This window comes from Clarias gariepinus, chromosome 1, assembly GCF_024256425.1.
Source record: "Clarias gariepinus isolate MV-2021 ecotype Netherlands chromosome 1, CGAR_prim_01v2, whole genome shotgun sequence".
Classification (NCBI taxonomy): Eukaryota; Metazoa; Chordata; class Actinopteri; order Siluriformes; family Clariidae; genus Clarias; species Clarias gariepinus.
In genome coordinates this window covers 31,937,520-31,954,080 of record NC_071100.1, presented here as the reverse complement: position 1 = coordinate 31,954,080, position 16,561 = coordinate 31,937,520, and the positions used below count along the sequence as shown (strand labels likewise).

Here is a 16,561-nt window from a genome sequence, read left to right as displayed (position 1 = left end):
AAGGTGTGTTAAAAATCACCCGCAATCCAGTTATATTAAATCTTCTGTTGGTCTTCTCAGGGCTTTCTATTCGAGTATACTGTCTCCCATGTCAATGCAATGCAGGTTTGAACATTTTACATCAGTTCATTGTCACTGCGGTGTAAAGATTCACTTTTAATAAAGAAGTGAAGACAGATGTGCATTTGTGTATTGCAGATCAGCCTAAAACATGTTTAATGAGGGAATATAAAAGCTTGTTGACAGTTGGACAAGTTGTATTGAGATTATGTAAAAAAAATAATAACTCAAAGATAAATTGAAATAAATTCTACAGAGTGTGGATCATTCTTGACGCCCCCTATCATACTTAAAGGTTTTTGTATACCATGTGTCTTGTTCAGTGTTGGAGGACGTTATTTTTTAAAGTAACTAATTATATTACAAAATTACTGTCATTAAAAAGTAAAAAAGTTTCTGATAAAAGTAACTAGTTCGAGTACTTTCCATTACAGAAAATAAACTCCTTTGTAATTTATTATGCATGTTGTTTGAGTAAAGACCTTTATAATTATTCTACCATCATCACTCAGCGAAGTTTGGCCATAATCTTTTAAATACTAACAGCAGGAATAACAGAAGGGGCGGGGGCGGAGCTTGTAGAATGACTTTTACAAACACACACACACTAATGGAATCACTGCTGTTTGGCTAATGGATTACATAAATTGTCTGATTGAAGGATTACATTTTTGAAAATATAACTAAATAACTGAGTACTTAAATGGCAGACCTCACGCATTAGATACTCGTTACATTAAAAAAATTATCAAAGTACTCTAACATGTTACACCCAACACTGGTCTGGTTAGAATAGCATGAATAAGGGTTGAAGTTGAGGCCACAACCTCTTTGGCTAAGCAGGAATCTACTTCGTCAATAGATTTTTCCTTTTCATTCAGGTTCATCTAAACCATCTTGTATTTTAGCGCCATCTGGTGGGTCGAGAAATTTAGATGCTTAAAAACTGATTTTCCTGGACTGTATTATCTTGGTAAATTTTGTCTACAAATGTTTTGATATCTCAGAAGGAAAGTGCTATTGATATTTAATTAAAGAAAAGGGTAATTAAAGCAAAACTGCTTTATCCGGTCATAAAACACTCAGGTTTTACAAAAAAACTTTCTGCAGTTTTTTCAGGAATTACAGTCATTTATACACAACGCTGCGCCCTAATGCCTATGACCGCATTACAGACATACTAATATTTAGTACTCACTCTTGCGTGATATTACTTATTCATGCTATATACTGTATACTATCAGTCAAAAGTTTAGACACACCTTTTAATTAATTTGGGGGTTTTTTTTGTAACTTATTTTCTACACCAGAGAACTATGAAATAACACATATGGCATTAGGTAATTAAGTAACAACAACAAAACAGTTGTTATTTTAAACACGGAGGTCAGCTGTTCGGGAATAGTTCTGGCAAGGACTGTATTGTCAAATACATTTGTAAAACCATCAATCACCATGATGATACTGGCTCGCATGAGGACCATCTCTGAAAAGCAAGACCAAAACTTACTTTCGCAGAAATGTTAATTTAGAATTATAAGCCTTTAAAACTATCTAATGAACAACACCTCAGATTAGAGGTGATTTGAAGGCTTCACAGAGTATAAGTAGCAGACATGTCAATGTCAAAAGGAGGTTATTGCATATTTGGGATGGCTTCAGCATTGTTTTACAATGTGTAAAGAAACAAAAATCAGGAAAAACTGTGGAAACTTAAAGCTTTTGACTAGTGACCTCACTTTTGGCTTTTTGCCTAAACCAACATGAGTAATACGATTTGCACCCTAGCAGTATGTAGACATTTCCTCCTCTTTGGTCTCTCAATAATAACTTACAGAATATTTTTACAGAATCTTAACATGTTTTTAAACAAGCTATAAAAATTATCTCTGATACAATTACATTTATTTACATGTTTAACCGTAGCAGTGCTACAGGTAGTAAAGTTTCTGGAGGTAATATGATACCTCTTGTAGCTTTTGTTCCCAGTCACTGGAACAAAAAGGCCAGTTCTTAACCCCTACAGTATGAACACCTTTAGAATAAACTTGGAATATTGACTGTTCCTCAGACCGTTACAGCTGATGCCAGGAACTGACCTCACTCAAAATTTTGGTACAACTCCCCACAGGCATGCTCTTCCTTCTAGTGGGAATCCTTTGAGGAAAAAATTGAGCCAGTAGATAGGAAGGGAGCAAAACCATTTTAAGAACCCTGAGATGTTCACCAATCACATATAACTGTGAGGTCGCGTGTCTTTTCGGGGGGTGGGGGCGTAGTTAAAAATACCTTACAACAGACAGAGGGTACCCTATATGTAGGGATGTGACAAATTACTAAATATGTCATTAAATAAAGCAGTAAAAGTTAAATTAAAGTGAAACTGTGTCTATATAATTAACATTTTAATTCAAAACAAATATTAAAATTTGTTTATTTTATGATTTATTTGTTTGATGATTAACTCTTTAAAGGTTTATTGATTTCGTTTTTTATAGTTGGACATGCTAATAATTTGTGAGTCAACCATTTATTTCTGTGAGCACGCTCTAATGGCGATCTCAAGTCACATGCCTCATCTCCAAATCAGCCTAATAAATAATTTTTGTGCTGTACAATTTTTCTATCAAAATTCCACTTCTGATAACCAGTGGTAGTGGTTGAATAATACATTTTTAAAAAGCACAATAAAGTTCCATCTATTTATATAATGAGTTACTACAGGGTGTAGTATTAAATGAGGTACAGTAGGTAAGTGATCCAAGTTTAATCCCTTGTCTGTCTAAAAAAAATTTTTGTTGTTGTTGTTGCAGAAACACATATCTAGTCAATATTGTTAAACAGGTAGCTAGGTATTTAATCATTAGAACCCTTAGTTCAGCAGTCAATTGAAGTCTCGAGCTACTGTCAGCTAGATAAATATAAGAAGCTGCAAATTTTGCTTTTGGAAACAAAATACTGCTAATAATGCTTGCCATTTAATAGTATGGCTTGCAGGATGCTGTAATATTCCTTTATTTTTTTTTTTTACAAAGAAACATACAAAATTTCACTGTAATCCATTGGAATCTAACCCAGGTCACCTGAAAGGAAGGCTGTCATTATTCACTGGGCCATCATTTACTGCAAACTTTAAATTGTATACTTTTTTAATTATAACTATAATCTTACATTAAGAACCAGCTTTCGAAGATTGTTTCCTAACGTTAAAGATTATACACAGATCAGCTAACAGTAGTTCAGCTTCAATGCCGCCTACTGAGTTTAATGGGTTACTTTTTCAGATGTAATTATTTTAATTATTTAAATTCTTTTATGGTGTGTTCAAGTAGTGTCCATGTATTAAATTAAACACATTTAAATGAATAATTAAATAGAACATTTCAATATCAATTTTAGAAAATACTGTTAGTCACATGTCAATTTCAAATGTAAAGTATTTAATGACATTTAAATAGTTAATTATACTTTTAATGATTTAATGAAAATTATTCATTCAATAAATGTCATATTACAGTCATTTATTTATATGGAGGTCACAAAGGCATTTCGATTTTTTTGCTTTTAATTGTTTTTTGCAACCAATTAACAGAACATGGGCACAAGAGTAACAAATGATAGTACAAAAAAAAACTGAAATGAGGTGAAAACCCATAAGAACTACAAAACCAATACCATCTTTCACATGGAAATACCATAGTTCTTTAGTGTAAATGTTGCTGAGAAGGAAAGTACTTTAATTGTAAGGTTAAGTATGAAGGTTTAAGGCATGCAACCCATGTTCAGAACACAAAAAGATCCGTCTATGCAACTTCCCTCACACAGGAAAGGTTGCTGATTGCTCTGTGAGAAGCATTTACACAAAATACCGACCAGCTGCTTGGATGGTAACACGACCAGTTCCAACATTCGAGTCAAAAAGCATTTATGAAGCATTTAAGGAGTGCATCTTAAATGGTATCATGACTGCCTCATGGATACAAACCGTTAACTTTTTACAGTTGATAAAAGGTTTTAAGTTTAAATGACTCATATCTGTATGTTATTACTGATGCAAGAAGGAAAAGAGAGAGTCCATGACATCAATTAATGAATTATGGCTCTCGGAGGTGGTTTTACTTTAAGAATGTGACTGAGAAGCACCGTGGTCCTCATCGTCTGGGGGACAGTCCACAAAGTCAGCCAGCATGGAAGCCATGGCCTCATCATCCACCTGGGAGAGAGAGTACAAGAGAGAGCCTGAGTCTGTTGCCAGTATTTACATACATTGCAACTGCAACACTCAATTCATCCAGAACAGAACTTCTACTTATTTTTTTTTTTCTATTTTGCTTTAATTGAACCATTTTGTTTCCCGTAAACATACAGCCATGGCCAAAGACTGAGACTGACACAAATATAAATTTTCACAAAGTCTGTGGTTTTAGCGTCTTTAGATTTTTTTTTTTTGTCCGAAGTTACTATGGTAAACATTTCAACAGCAATTTAAAAATTTATGTTAAATAGTTAGGTAAATTTCAAATGTTAAGTATTTAATGACATTTAAATAGTTAATGTCATGTTATTAAATTACATTTATTCAATTAATAAATGTCATTCATCTCCTTATCTCAATGCTTGCTTTATGTACAGGCATGAATAAGTAACATGCTCATCTAACTACTAGTGTGTAATCCCTAACATTTCATAAGTGTCAAAGGCTTTTATTGACAATTACATTAAGTTACTCTGCAAAAAGTCCTCTGGAATTCAATCTCAGTTTTTGTACCATTATTTAGCCCACTCCCTTGGCTGGGCAGCAACCCCACATATACAGTAAATGGTTTCAGGATACTGTTGGCATGACACATGACTGATAGTAGTGCATCAGTCTTTTATTCATTTCAAGAAGGACAGCAAAGAAGCCACTTCTCTCCAAGAAAAAACATCAGGAACAGATTGATACTGTGAACAAATTTACAGGGATTGGACTGCTGAGGACGGGTAGATCTGGGGTAGTAAGTCCTTTTCTCTGATGACACCCCTTTCCGATTGATTGGGGCATCCAGGAAAAAAGCTTGTCTGGAGAAGAAAAGATGAGCACTACTATCAGTCCTGTGTCATGCCGACAGTAAAGCATCCTGAGAAAATTCATGTCTTTGCTTCTCAGCTAAGGGAGTGAGCTTACTGACAATTTTGATTAAGAACACAGCCATAAATAAAAAAAAATGGTACAAAAACATCCCCCAAGAGCGACTTCTCTTAACCATTCAAAAACAATTTGGTGATGAACAATAGCTTTTCCAGCATGATGGAGTACCTTGCCATAAGGCAAAAGTGATAACTAAATAGATCAGGGAACAAAACATCGAAATTTTGGGTCCATGGCCAGGAATCCTCCTAAAAAAACTCCAGAGACATTAATAAAAAAATCCGACAAATTCTGACAAACTCTAAGCACTGTTTATGCGTCAGGAAGTGGCCCAGAAGTTGAGTGATGAGGCGAATTGCAGAGGTCTTGATAAAGAAGAACTTATTGACTCCTTTGTATAAACCTATTGTAATAGTTAATTAAAATTTTTTACACATATTCCATGCTTGTAGTTGTACTTTAGTACCATCTAACAAAAAAATATAAAAACACAAGCAGAAGACTTTGTGAAAATTGGCATCATTCCCAAAAACCTTTGACCTCGGCTTTACTGAGAGTCTTGATGACTACAGACAACAGTGCTTTCTGTTCAGTAATAGGGTTTTGTTAAAATAAAAATTATTTACCTTTCGCTTCTCACTGCGCTGTTCAGACACCTCTCCTTCTTCTCGATCCTCTACTTTTCTCTTTGTCCCTCGTGCCTCTTCTCCTCCCATCTGTGTCTCTTCAATAACATCTTTCTCTGCTGTCTCCACTACTTGCTGGGGTGCAGTGTTCTCTGATGTGGTTGCTGAGCTCGGAGTAGGTATCTTTTCATGTTCTGCCTCTGCACTTGGCTCATTATCTTTAACCTCAATGGCCACCTCCTGCTCCTGCTCCTGACCTTCTGGAATTATCCCAGAATCTTCTGGGTTCACCATTGACTCTGGTCTGAATCCTTTCTGTTCTTGTGGCTGTACTTCCTGATCATCTGCTTGTACAAGGGTATTTTCTTCACTTTGTTCTTCCTCAGCACCAATCACATGAGTCTCTATTGGCTGCTTTCCCACCATGCTTTCATTTCTCTCTACAGCACCAATGTTCTCAATCTCCTCTATACTACCTTTGTCCTTTATTCCTTCCTCCTCATAGATGCTCTGCACTGCCTTCATTTCCTCAATACCTCCTTCTACTGGCCTTTCACCCTCCATGGGGAATGTGCCCACTGCCCCTTCATCTTGCCCTTCCATCATTGCTTCCCCCTCCTCTGCACCAATCACATCTCCCTGGTTGTCAGCCTCCAAGGCCTGGATCTCTTCCTCCTCCTCTTCTTCCTCAATGTCATCCACTTCATCGTCATCCTCCTCCTCATCATACCCCTCAAATCCCTCCTCATCAGTAAAGCCTTCTTCTTCCTCATCTTCTAGGCCTTCTTCGTCTTCCTCCTCCTCTCCCAGTTCATCTTCATCCTCCATCTCCTCATCCTCCTCCTCTTCTTCATCATCTGTAATGTTGATGACATTCTGGTCCTGATCATTGGTGGCAGGCTGGCGACTGGATTGTGCTAACTGATTCTGGAGCTGCATGTGTAAGGAGAGTCCGAGCTGACTTGGCTGAACACCTGGTGAAGGTTGCATCAACATCTGTTGAAGCTGTGCACCAGCAGGCAATGAATTACCCAGTGCACCAGAGGATGTTGCAAGAGGAATAGAATTGGAATTCAGATTTGGAACCAGAGAGACTAGCTGATCTGTTTGACTAGACCCTGGGAAGGAGTTGATGTTGTTCGCATCAGATGGCAACAATTGATGCCCGATGGATGTGGGGAGATCGCTAGAGAGCGAGGCTTCAACAGCCCCTGCTTCACTTCCCATCGCAGCATTTGGCACAGGTATGGCACTACCTGGTGGTGGAGGGAGACTCTGTGTGTTACCAGCTCCTTCCTGCATCTCCAGCATCATTCCTTGGGGCATTATAACCACGCTGTCATCCGAATCGCTCTCCAGAGAGATTTCCACATCTTCTGGCTCCTCTTTGTCATAGCGCAGAAACACCTGCCTCTGGGTTTCAGGGGGTGCTGCCAATCCTGCCAGCTCAGCTGCCTGGGCAGAGGAGGAGAGTAGCAACTCACCTTGCGCTCCAGTGGCACCCGTTGGTGTGGGAAGGACAGGAGGATCCAGCGGTATATGGTTCTCCAAGGAGCCCAGGAGAGAAGCAGGGCCTAAGCTCAGAGGATGTCTGGGAGCAAAGGAATGTCCTGGTGCAGTGGTCCCCAGGAGTGTAGGGAGGGAGAGAGAGGGATTCTGAGTAGGGCCAAGGACAGAAGCAGTTGGGGTCGGCTTCAGAGTCAGCGGAGGTAGAGGGAGGGAAATGGACGGGGTACGTGGATGAAGCAGGGCATTGCATATAGTCAACGCCTCAGCACAGAATGAAGACACCTAAGAAGGGTAAGGCAACAACAATAACTGAGCAAATATGACAAGACAAGCAAAAGCCAGAAGGAGCACAAAATTAATAATGGAATGATGGAAGCTAAACAAAATAACTCAACCTTGACAAGCAGAAGTTAACAGAATTTAAATTTCAACATTGCTGTCCTCTATTATAATATTTAAGGTATCGTTTCACATGCACATTGTTTCAGGTTTGTATGGGTTTGTCAGCAGATTATGGTCTGGGAGGCCATTTAAGCCCAAAAAAAACCATTATGTATGAAACCCAACTAAAATGGAGAAACTGATAAACAGATGTTTAATTTACATCAATATTTACACAACGTACCAATGATAGGGTTCATACACGTTTTAAATGAACAAATCCCATGAATTTTTCATGACATGTTTAGGTCTTCTCAATTCAGGAATTTTACAGTCATCCTCTGGATGTAGGTGAACTCCTTCACTGCATATAATTTTACAGAGTTTAATGTTGCTTTTTACTTGTTCAGTAAAACAGGTTTAAAATAAAACTGGTTGGTTTTCTTTTTATTTGGTCTAATAATGGTAAGCTGGACAACCTGTTAACCACGCTAGATTATGTGCTCTAGCTATTACCAGATATTTACTCATGTGTTACTTACTCTGAGGAGCAATTACTTTAAAATTCTACTGTAAAATAAATTGATCTTCACTGTAAACATATGATAGGACACTGAACTAATACATGTGGGATTGAGATTTAAGCAGTAACAAAGCTAATTGTTAATATTGTAGTGTTAAGAGACTTCCTCTATGATATGAACCATCTATAATTGTTAAAGACACACAGATAAATGCCAAAACATGTATTCTTGCAAACACTAAGGAATATCAGCATGATTACTTGTGAATAATGCTGGAAAAAATGAATCGGAGAGCTGCACCTCTAATAAAATTACTCCACCAAAATACAACGAAACACAATAAACTGAAGATTCAAAGTGCTGGCCACTCACAGTGATGTTTTGGTCTCTGCGTCCTTGGCTGAAGACGCACACAGCGCAGGAGAGTGGAGCAGGCCAGCGCGGGCATGGGACCAGCACCAAAGCCAAAAGCAGGGCGTAAAGCTCACAGCGTGGAGCACCACTGCCATACTGACCACTAACACTGTTCACATCCCAGTTACTGCACTGAGCCTGCTGCTGGAGTTTTAAACACAGTGGCACCACTAACTCCTGCAGTTTCTAAGAGTCAAAGAAGAAACATGACATTAAAGGCAAGCACAGACATTGGCAATAATTTTACGGTTATAACTAGACATTTCTAACCAAAGGCTTTTTTGCAAGTGTGACAATGAACTAGTGAGTCCAGGACCATGAGCTTGAAGTACTTTAACATGCTACCTAAGCATTTAGCAACCCATATTATACTACTACCTAGTATAAAAAAAAAAAGGATATGTTTTACATGAAGTTGTTGAAGTAAAATAAGTAAAACTTTTTTTTTTTTTTTTAATGACTGGATCACGTGGCTGGATCACAGTTACATGAAAACTTATTTACCTTATGTAGGTCTTCTTTGAGAAGTGTGCCACTAGTCAAAATGATCTGTCTAAGGACTGCAAATAAACAAGAACAAGCATTAATGCTTTCATTCTAATATAAAGTAATGAAAATAAGAGATTGTCTTTTTTTTGTTTTACAACCTACCTCGTAATGCTGCATAACATGTGTCCTGATTGGCTAATGCATCACCCTTTTTTTGCAGCGAGACTCCACCTGGATCGCCTGTACCCATTGCTTTCGTCCGCCGAGGTCCGGTCTTCCCAGCTGCAACAACCAGATCAGACATCCCCACCTGTCCTGCACGAAGCTAGATGAGAGAAGTCGATACAAAACAGTCAATACAAAACAGTCGATAATAAAGCAAGAGCAAGCAGATTTAAGGCAATGTCTTTTTATTTTAGATTAAACTTTTTAAAAATCATGTATAAAATGTTTGTTTTTCTTTAAACATAAAATGGACAGATGGTGGGTGACCTGCACAAATCAGTTAATAGATCCAAAAATGTACAGTGGAACCTTGGATTATGAGTAACTTGCGAGCAATGTTGGGGGGTGTTTCTTTTTAAAATAACTAATTACATTACAAAATTACTGTCATTAAAAAGTAATCAGTTACATTATTGCATTACCTTCTGATAAAAGTAACTAGTTAGAGTACTTTTCCATTGCAGAAAATGAAAAATCCTTTGTGATTACATCCAACACTGCTTGTGAGTAAGCAAATTTTAAATATAAATGTTGATATACAAGTAGGACGCATGGACTTTGTTTGGTTCTTGTCGCGCGCGCTACAGGATTATGGGTAATGGTCTCCCATGCATCCGTGCGCATATAGTTTATTACATGTGTGCGTGTAAAGAAAAAGCAAGTGTCATTAGAGAGGTTCCATGTGAGTCTCTCTGTCAGAAAGCACTGATTCCGTGTGTGTGTGCGCGATTGTCATTAGAGAGGTTCCTTGTTAAAGAAGCCCATATTTATAAATTGCAATATTTACTCAGATATTTATGACATTTTAATTACTTTTGAACATTACCCTTTACCAAGAATGGCAATAATCCAGGAGCTGCATGTATGTAATCAAAGATTTCTTACAAAAGTAACAACTGCACAGTTGACTCACTTTAACGGCCTCAGTTCCTGGTGTAATGTCCCCAATGAGATTATTTAAGAGCAGCTCTGAGTGAGAGCAGCTACCCTGCAGAACTGAGGAAGACGCCCTGCCGACACGCACCCACAATTCTAGAGTGCGATACAGGGCCACCCGCACAGCACTGTGAATAGGACAAGAGGCTTGAAACAGGACAAGGGAAATAATTTATAATACTTCTAGGCTTTGGAGAGATTTATGTGCGTGAAAGTCACAGATTTAAGAAGCACAAAGCAAATATTTTAAATCGTAAAACTTGATTGTATGCTACCTGTATGCTCTTTGTTGACCGAGGCTGGCCTCTGGTAGGGGTGTCCACGCACAGAGTGTTTGAGAAAAAAGCCTGGATAGCACATTACAATATTGCACCAGGCCAGCACCCACACTGTAACAAAACAAGACTGGAGTGTTAAGAGCATTCATTTAAGCAACAAACAATTTCACTACGATACAATTTCATATTCTATGACACAGTACATAGGGTGTCAAGAGAAGAACTATGTTTGTGAACTGGTTTGTGATTACCCACGCTTTAATTAGGGCAGAGAGCACCTCCAAAGTGTCGGTATGTATTGATGGCAAAACCAGTAGTTTTAAGCACCCTTCGCTTGTAACATTCTGTAAAACATACACAAACAGGCATTCAAAACCCTATGTTTAGTAGTACACAACAATAAAAAATTATTGTTTATAAAGCTTAAATTTTTTTTTTATGAATCTAAAATTGAAGTGATTGACTTTTTTCATTATATATAGTTTAAATAATACTGTGAACACCGTATTCAGTTTAAGAACACACATATTACACAAATATAAAAGATGACTGCCTGCTTCAGGTCTGAAATGCTGGCCTTCCAGGAACTCCTTTAACAGCTAAAAACATATGGAAAAGACTTGGAACGAGGTTAGGACTGTACAGGGGATGTGGCAGTAACTTTTAGCTGAGTTCCTGTAATAGTAGGGAGTGTCAGAAATACATATTTGTAAAAACTTACAATGTTCTTGATGTTGACAGCCAGGGCACGGCACACTATATTAAGGACGTGCTGAATGGGAAGACGCACAGAGGTCGCCGGATCAATACTACAATCAAGAAAAACACACAAAGATTTGTGTTTAGTTCAACTCAGACAAAGACAAAGATAAAGTCAGGACCATTTTTTATGTAGGTTAACATTCCTGTAAAAGCATTGCGAATTACATTACATAAATTATTAACTAATCCATATTTATATGCAGTCAGACGCACAGACACTCTACCTGAGTGTATGTTTAAGAGCCAGGCACACTGCTCTATAACGATGACGAAGGTGAAGAATCAGCATTGGATCAACATCATCCAGCGGAGGAAAGGGCAGCTCCACTCCTGGACCCTCATACTGTATGGTCTCTTCTGAAGACAAATGCGTTTAAGAGAAATTAGTAAAAACGTAGTAAACGTAGTGAAGCCTAGCTGTCTCAAACTACCAACTGTACAGCAATTAACAGGCAAATGGTAATGTTACAGGTTTCTGACAGGATTTACATGTAGCTGGTCTTCTGCATCTTATTGCTGACAAAAGTTGCTTCAGCAACTACAGACATGTTAACATGTAACTTGTTTTGGATATGAATTTGGAGCATTGAATGCCGTTTACATTAATAATACTAAAGACAGGCCTTTATGGTGACACTTTTTGTGTTCTTGTGGCAGATATAATAAAGAGTATGAATAAACAGAAAAAAGTTTTATTGAATGTCATTTTAATATTTAAACTTGTGCATTCTAACGTGAGTAAAAATAAAAAATTAACTGATATTCTTTGGGACTGTTCTGGGACATTTAACTATATGCATCATTCTGTATCACGGGTGTGCGGCCTGCAGTACTGAACAGCCTGCCATTAACCAAGAAGAAAACGGCAGTGACGGAAGGAAAAATTATTTAATTGAGAATAAGATCGTAATGAATATGATGCATTTAGAATCATGGTACAACTTATATACATACCCAGGACTATAAAGATGAAATCAATGCATAAAAAACAGAATTGCTAAATTTTATGCATCACTAAATCCGATGGCATGCAAAGCTGCAATGAGTTGTACAAACATTAGACAACTAAACCTATGAATAAGGTGTCTGTTTAACGAGTCAGTTTTCTATCTCACCGGTTTCCATTCCCTGATATAAATGTCCCAGAATGCTATTGGCTGATGCTAGAAGACAGTGCACCTGGCTGGTCCATCCCTCAGCTCGGCGCCCGCCTCCTCCGCGCTCGAGCACGCCTCCCAGGCAAGGCAGCCGCCCGTAACACTCACAAGCCACCTACAATCCAGTAACACAAACTTAAAGACAACAATCAATACATGTAACTGGATATTGTGATAAAAACACTAACAAAACCAGGAACAAATGTACTAACATATTTAATACATCACAAAAATGTCACTTACGTCTTGCACTTTAGGGTTGTCAGAATCCATCTTCGATAGGAAATAAACCCCCAGCTTTTCCTGCATGAGCAAACGGTTATAGTAAACACAAGGATGAAAATGCCATATTTAATACTTATTTCAGGAATGTTAGTATTAGAACCCTCACCTTTAGTGATCCACATGCCCGAGGGAAATAGGTCATACATGCCATCATTCCCTCCATGGCAGGCAGATGGCACTGCAACAAAAACAGCTTTATTACAGAGGCTGCACAATTAGATATAAACTGTATATCTGGTCGTGTTAAATTAAAAAAAGGGACAGTTGTTTTTACATTCGGTTGCCAACATTTCTAATTGCACAAGACAATGTGTGTTGTGTGAGTTAACACTAAATGCCAGATATAAGCATTAAGCATATAGGCAGAACATACAAACAGAAAGAGATTTTTACATCACTGAACACAACCACACCTGACAGGTTTTATTAAGATTACACAGTATGTACCAAACTCATCTGACTGTATCACAACTACACAATTCAATAAATCATCGCCCAATTTCCAACAAGACTAAAGCTGTTCCTTCAAACTGCTAAATTTACAAGCTCTGTTGTCAGAAGCAAAAGCTTAGGAGGAACAAGTGTAACAGACTTACCTCAGACTTGAGACCCAGTAGAGAGGTGAGAATTCCTAAGATGGAGTTAAGGCCAACTTCTCTGGCCAGCTCTGGCAGCTGAGACGAGTACTGGAGCACATCCTGTAGCACACTCACTGCCAACTGCACAGAGGGCAGAGGGGCCTGCGACTGCGTGAATGTGTTCACAAGGGCAGGAAGTGGATAAAGAAAAACAGAAGTATTGTGTGACAGTAAGAAGCAAAGAGGGAATAAAATTGAATTTACAGATAAGCGCGTGTATTATTTGCATTGTATCTGGCAATGCACCAAAAATTTGGTGAAAAAAGTAAAACTCAGATTTGATGTCAAGGATTTATTTGATTCTATCTTGAAATAAAATTTTAATGATTTTAATGAATTTAGAGATTGACGTTAATCAACTAGTGCGTTTCCACTGCACAACCGAAAAGAAGAATCGATCCAATTTGTTTTTCATCACCTTAGGACAACTTAGATAGTGTCATTAATGATGGCAAAATAAACTAAATGATCTGTCTAAATTGTGTAACCAGGAGAACAAGATTAACCTTGTTCTAACTAAAATGACAGCGCAAATCACATTATAAGCACAATATCAATACAATAAAACCTTCTGAAGTAAGAAACAAACAAAAAAAAAAAATAGCACCCAAGATCCACGTACACAACAAAGTGTAACATAACCAACAATGAATCGTGTGAATGTACAGTAATGAGAAAGGCAATAAAAATAATAATATTATTGTGTGTCCTGCTGCGAGAAGTGTAATGCATCTCACCTGGATGATCTGCTGAAGAGAACGAAGCCATGAGAGGCAGTGCTGCTGGAACACCTCGCTTGAGCTGTCCTTCACCAGCATAGACAACAAACACAGACCCTCAAACCTGAAGCACACAAGGGCCTCTGATTAGATACAAGAACCTATTTGGTTCTACTCAAGCATTTTATATATATATATATAATTTCATACAAACAACTGGCAATAAAAACTGGCAATAAATATTATTGAAATGCTAATGAAGTTTTAACTGTTCAATTTTTTATAGACTTGACTGCATATGTAGAAGTCTGAATCCAAACACAAACATGAAATTCCCACCTCAGCTAAAAAAAATAAAAAATTAATTGCCCAGATCTTTTTAAATTTAGGACCCCTGCTATACATGCTAAAAACTCACAAGTGAATGAGCATCTTGAGCGGTGAACTAAAGGTATGGTTTGTGATTTCTAAGTAAATGTGAGAACATCCCTCAAAACAATTACACACATATACTGTCTGTTTAGGGCAGCACCCAAATGTTTACAATTTATGGTTCAGGAATTTTTTTAATTATTATTTCTTCCAGCTGAAAATGGATAACAATGCAAAATCTGATTTTAAAAAAGGGATTTAATAATCACCTGTCCCACCCTTACATTTTATGCCATTTGGCTCTTATCCAGAGAGACTTACAATTAATCTCATTATACATCTGTGCACTTAGGCCTTGCTCAAGGACCCATCAGGAACAACTTGGTGGTGAACCCAGGACCATCAGTAGTCCAACACTTGAGCTACTCTTGACCTCTTTAAACATGACAATGGTGTTACACAGATCAAAAACATGACCCAAGAGAAGGATGATTTTGTGTTTATGAGTGACGCAGATGCCCACCTTGTTTTGCTGGAGTTGAGGCGTGAGTTGCTGATGCCCACAAGTCCTCCCACTGTCCCAGAGTTCTGCAGTACAGAGAAACAGTTACACAGCAAAGGAGTTATATGAGAGGCAACATCTGAAGTTTTATATTACAGAAGAGCACAGAACTGTATCCTGCATCCAGATGAGGACTATTTTCCTGCCCTAGCACACCTACTCAAGCTCAGGTATACCTGTTAAACAGCTGTTTAGCTGAAGTATGTTAGAGCAGGACAACACTAACATGTGCAGAACAGCTGGAGTGCAGGAGCAGAGCTGGGAAGCTTTACCTGTGAGTCTCGAATAAACCCGGTTTGTATTTGTGGTAAAAAAAAAATAATAATAAAAAAACTTTAACATCACGTTAGTTCGTATGTAAAACAAGTCTTGTATGTGTATTTTACAACTACACAAAATTCATGAAGTGAATGTCAGCGAACACACAAAGACGGCATCATCATTATCACCACCACCACCACCATCCTCCTCCTCCTTCCTCCTGCTGTTACAGACGGAGCGCTACAGCAGACAGTGTTAGCTAACCAGCGCTAGCAGCTCACTCACCTGCGTCCCGACCACGCCATGCTCCCGGTAATTCGCTAAAAGTGCAGGTAAATATTCGGGCCGCTCTTCTTTCAGCGCGGACACCAAACCCTCAGTAAGGCGCATATTCTTAGGGCCATGCAGCCAAGCCGCCGTAGCCATCTTGCCGCCTCTGAACTACGTCAATGTCACTCGACAAAGCTTTTCGGAGAGGGTGACGTGGTTATTCCGCGACGCGCAGTCACTCAAGTTTGCACAGGAATCCCAAATAGTACCAAGTGCACTAGCTAAGATAAACGGAGGATAAAAGGAGCAGTAGACAACAAAAACTGAAGATATAATAATAATAATAGCTGCAAAAGACTGTAAATGAGGAGAAAAAGTACAAACTAAAAATGCTTGTATTAAAAAAATGCATATGTAAAAAAATAAATAAAAACTTCATACTTTTTAAATAGTTTCTGCTATCATTTTTAAATACAAGAAGGAGGGTATACTATTATTAAATTTACATTTATGAATGATAAAAGTAGCAATTCTAAAGATTTAATTTATTATAAAATATGTGGCCCCTGATTTATTATAGTTTAAAGGAAAAACTAAATTTAGGAAACAGATTTTGAATAAAAACAAGAAAATCTGACAATTTTTTTCCATTTTGCAAATATAAAATAATAATAATTATTATTAATAGATATTAATTATTATAGTGTTATATTATTATTTTATACTTCTTTGTATAATTACACAGCATATTTTGTCATTTATATATTTAGATTAATTATCATTATAATATATTAATAATATAATAATAATATTATATAATTATAAAATCATATTTTATTGTAACTTTGTAAAGAGGAGTTGGATGGCTAAGGTGTGGGACTGCTGATTAGGAGGTCCCTGGTTTGAGCCCCAATGCCACCACTATTGGACCTTTGACCAAGGTCCTGTAAGTAACTGTCACA

The 16,561-nt window shown here is 37.7% G+C and overlaps 1 protein-coding gene across 1 annotated transcript; it reads right to left on the bottom strand.

The window, feature by feature from the left end:
- Positions 1-3,607: 3,607 nt before the first annotated feature.
- Positions 3,608-15,768, bottom strand: pelp1 (proline, glutamate and leucine rich protein 1). Its single transcript, XM_053504343.1, has 17 exons — positions 15,615-15,768; positions 15,030-15,094; positions 14,153-14,258; positions 13,374-13,523; positions 12,884-12,955; positions 12,736-12,795; positions 12,451-12,607; positions 11,560-11,692; positions 11,295-11,382; positions 10,829-10,917; positions 10,571-10,684; positions 10,273-10,423; positions 9,297-9,459; positions 9,150-9,205; positions 8,604-8,831; positions 5,818-7,608; positions 3,608-4,273 (listed from the first exon to the last, which is right to left on the bottom strand). The coding sequence occupies exons 1-17, from the start codon at positions 15,753-15,755 to the stop codon at positions 4,181-4,183; spliced, it is 3,657 nt and encodes a 1,218-aa protein (XP_053360318.1). The 5' UTR covers positions 15,756-15,768; the 3' UTR covers positions 3,608-4,180.
- Between the last annotated feature and the right edge of the window lie 793 nt (positions 15,769-16,561).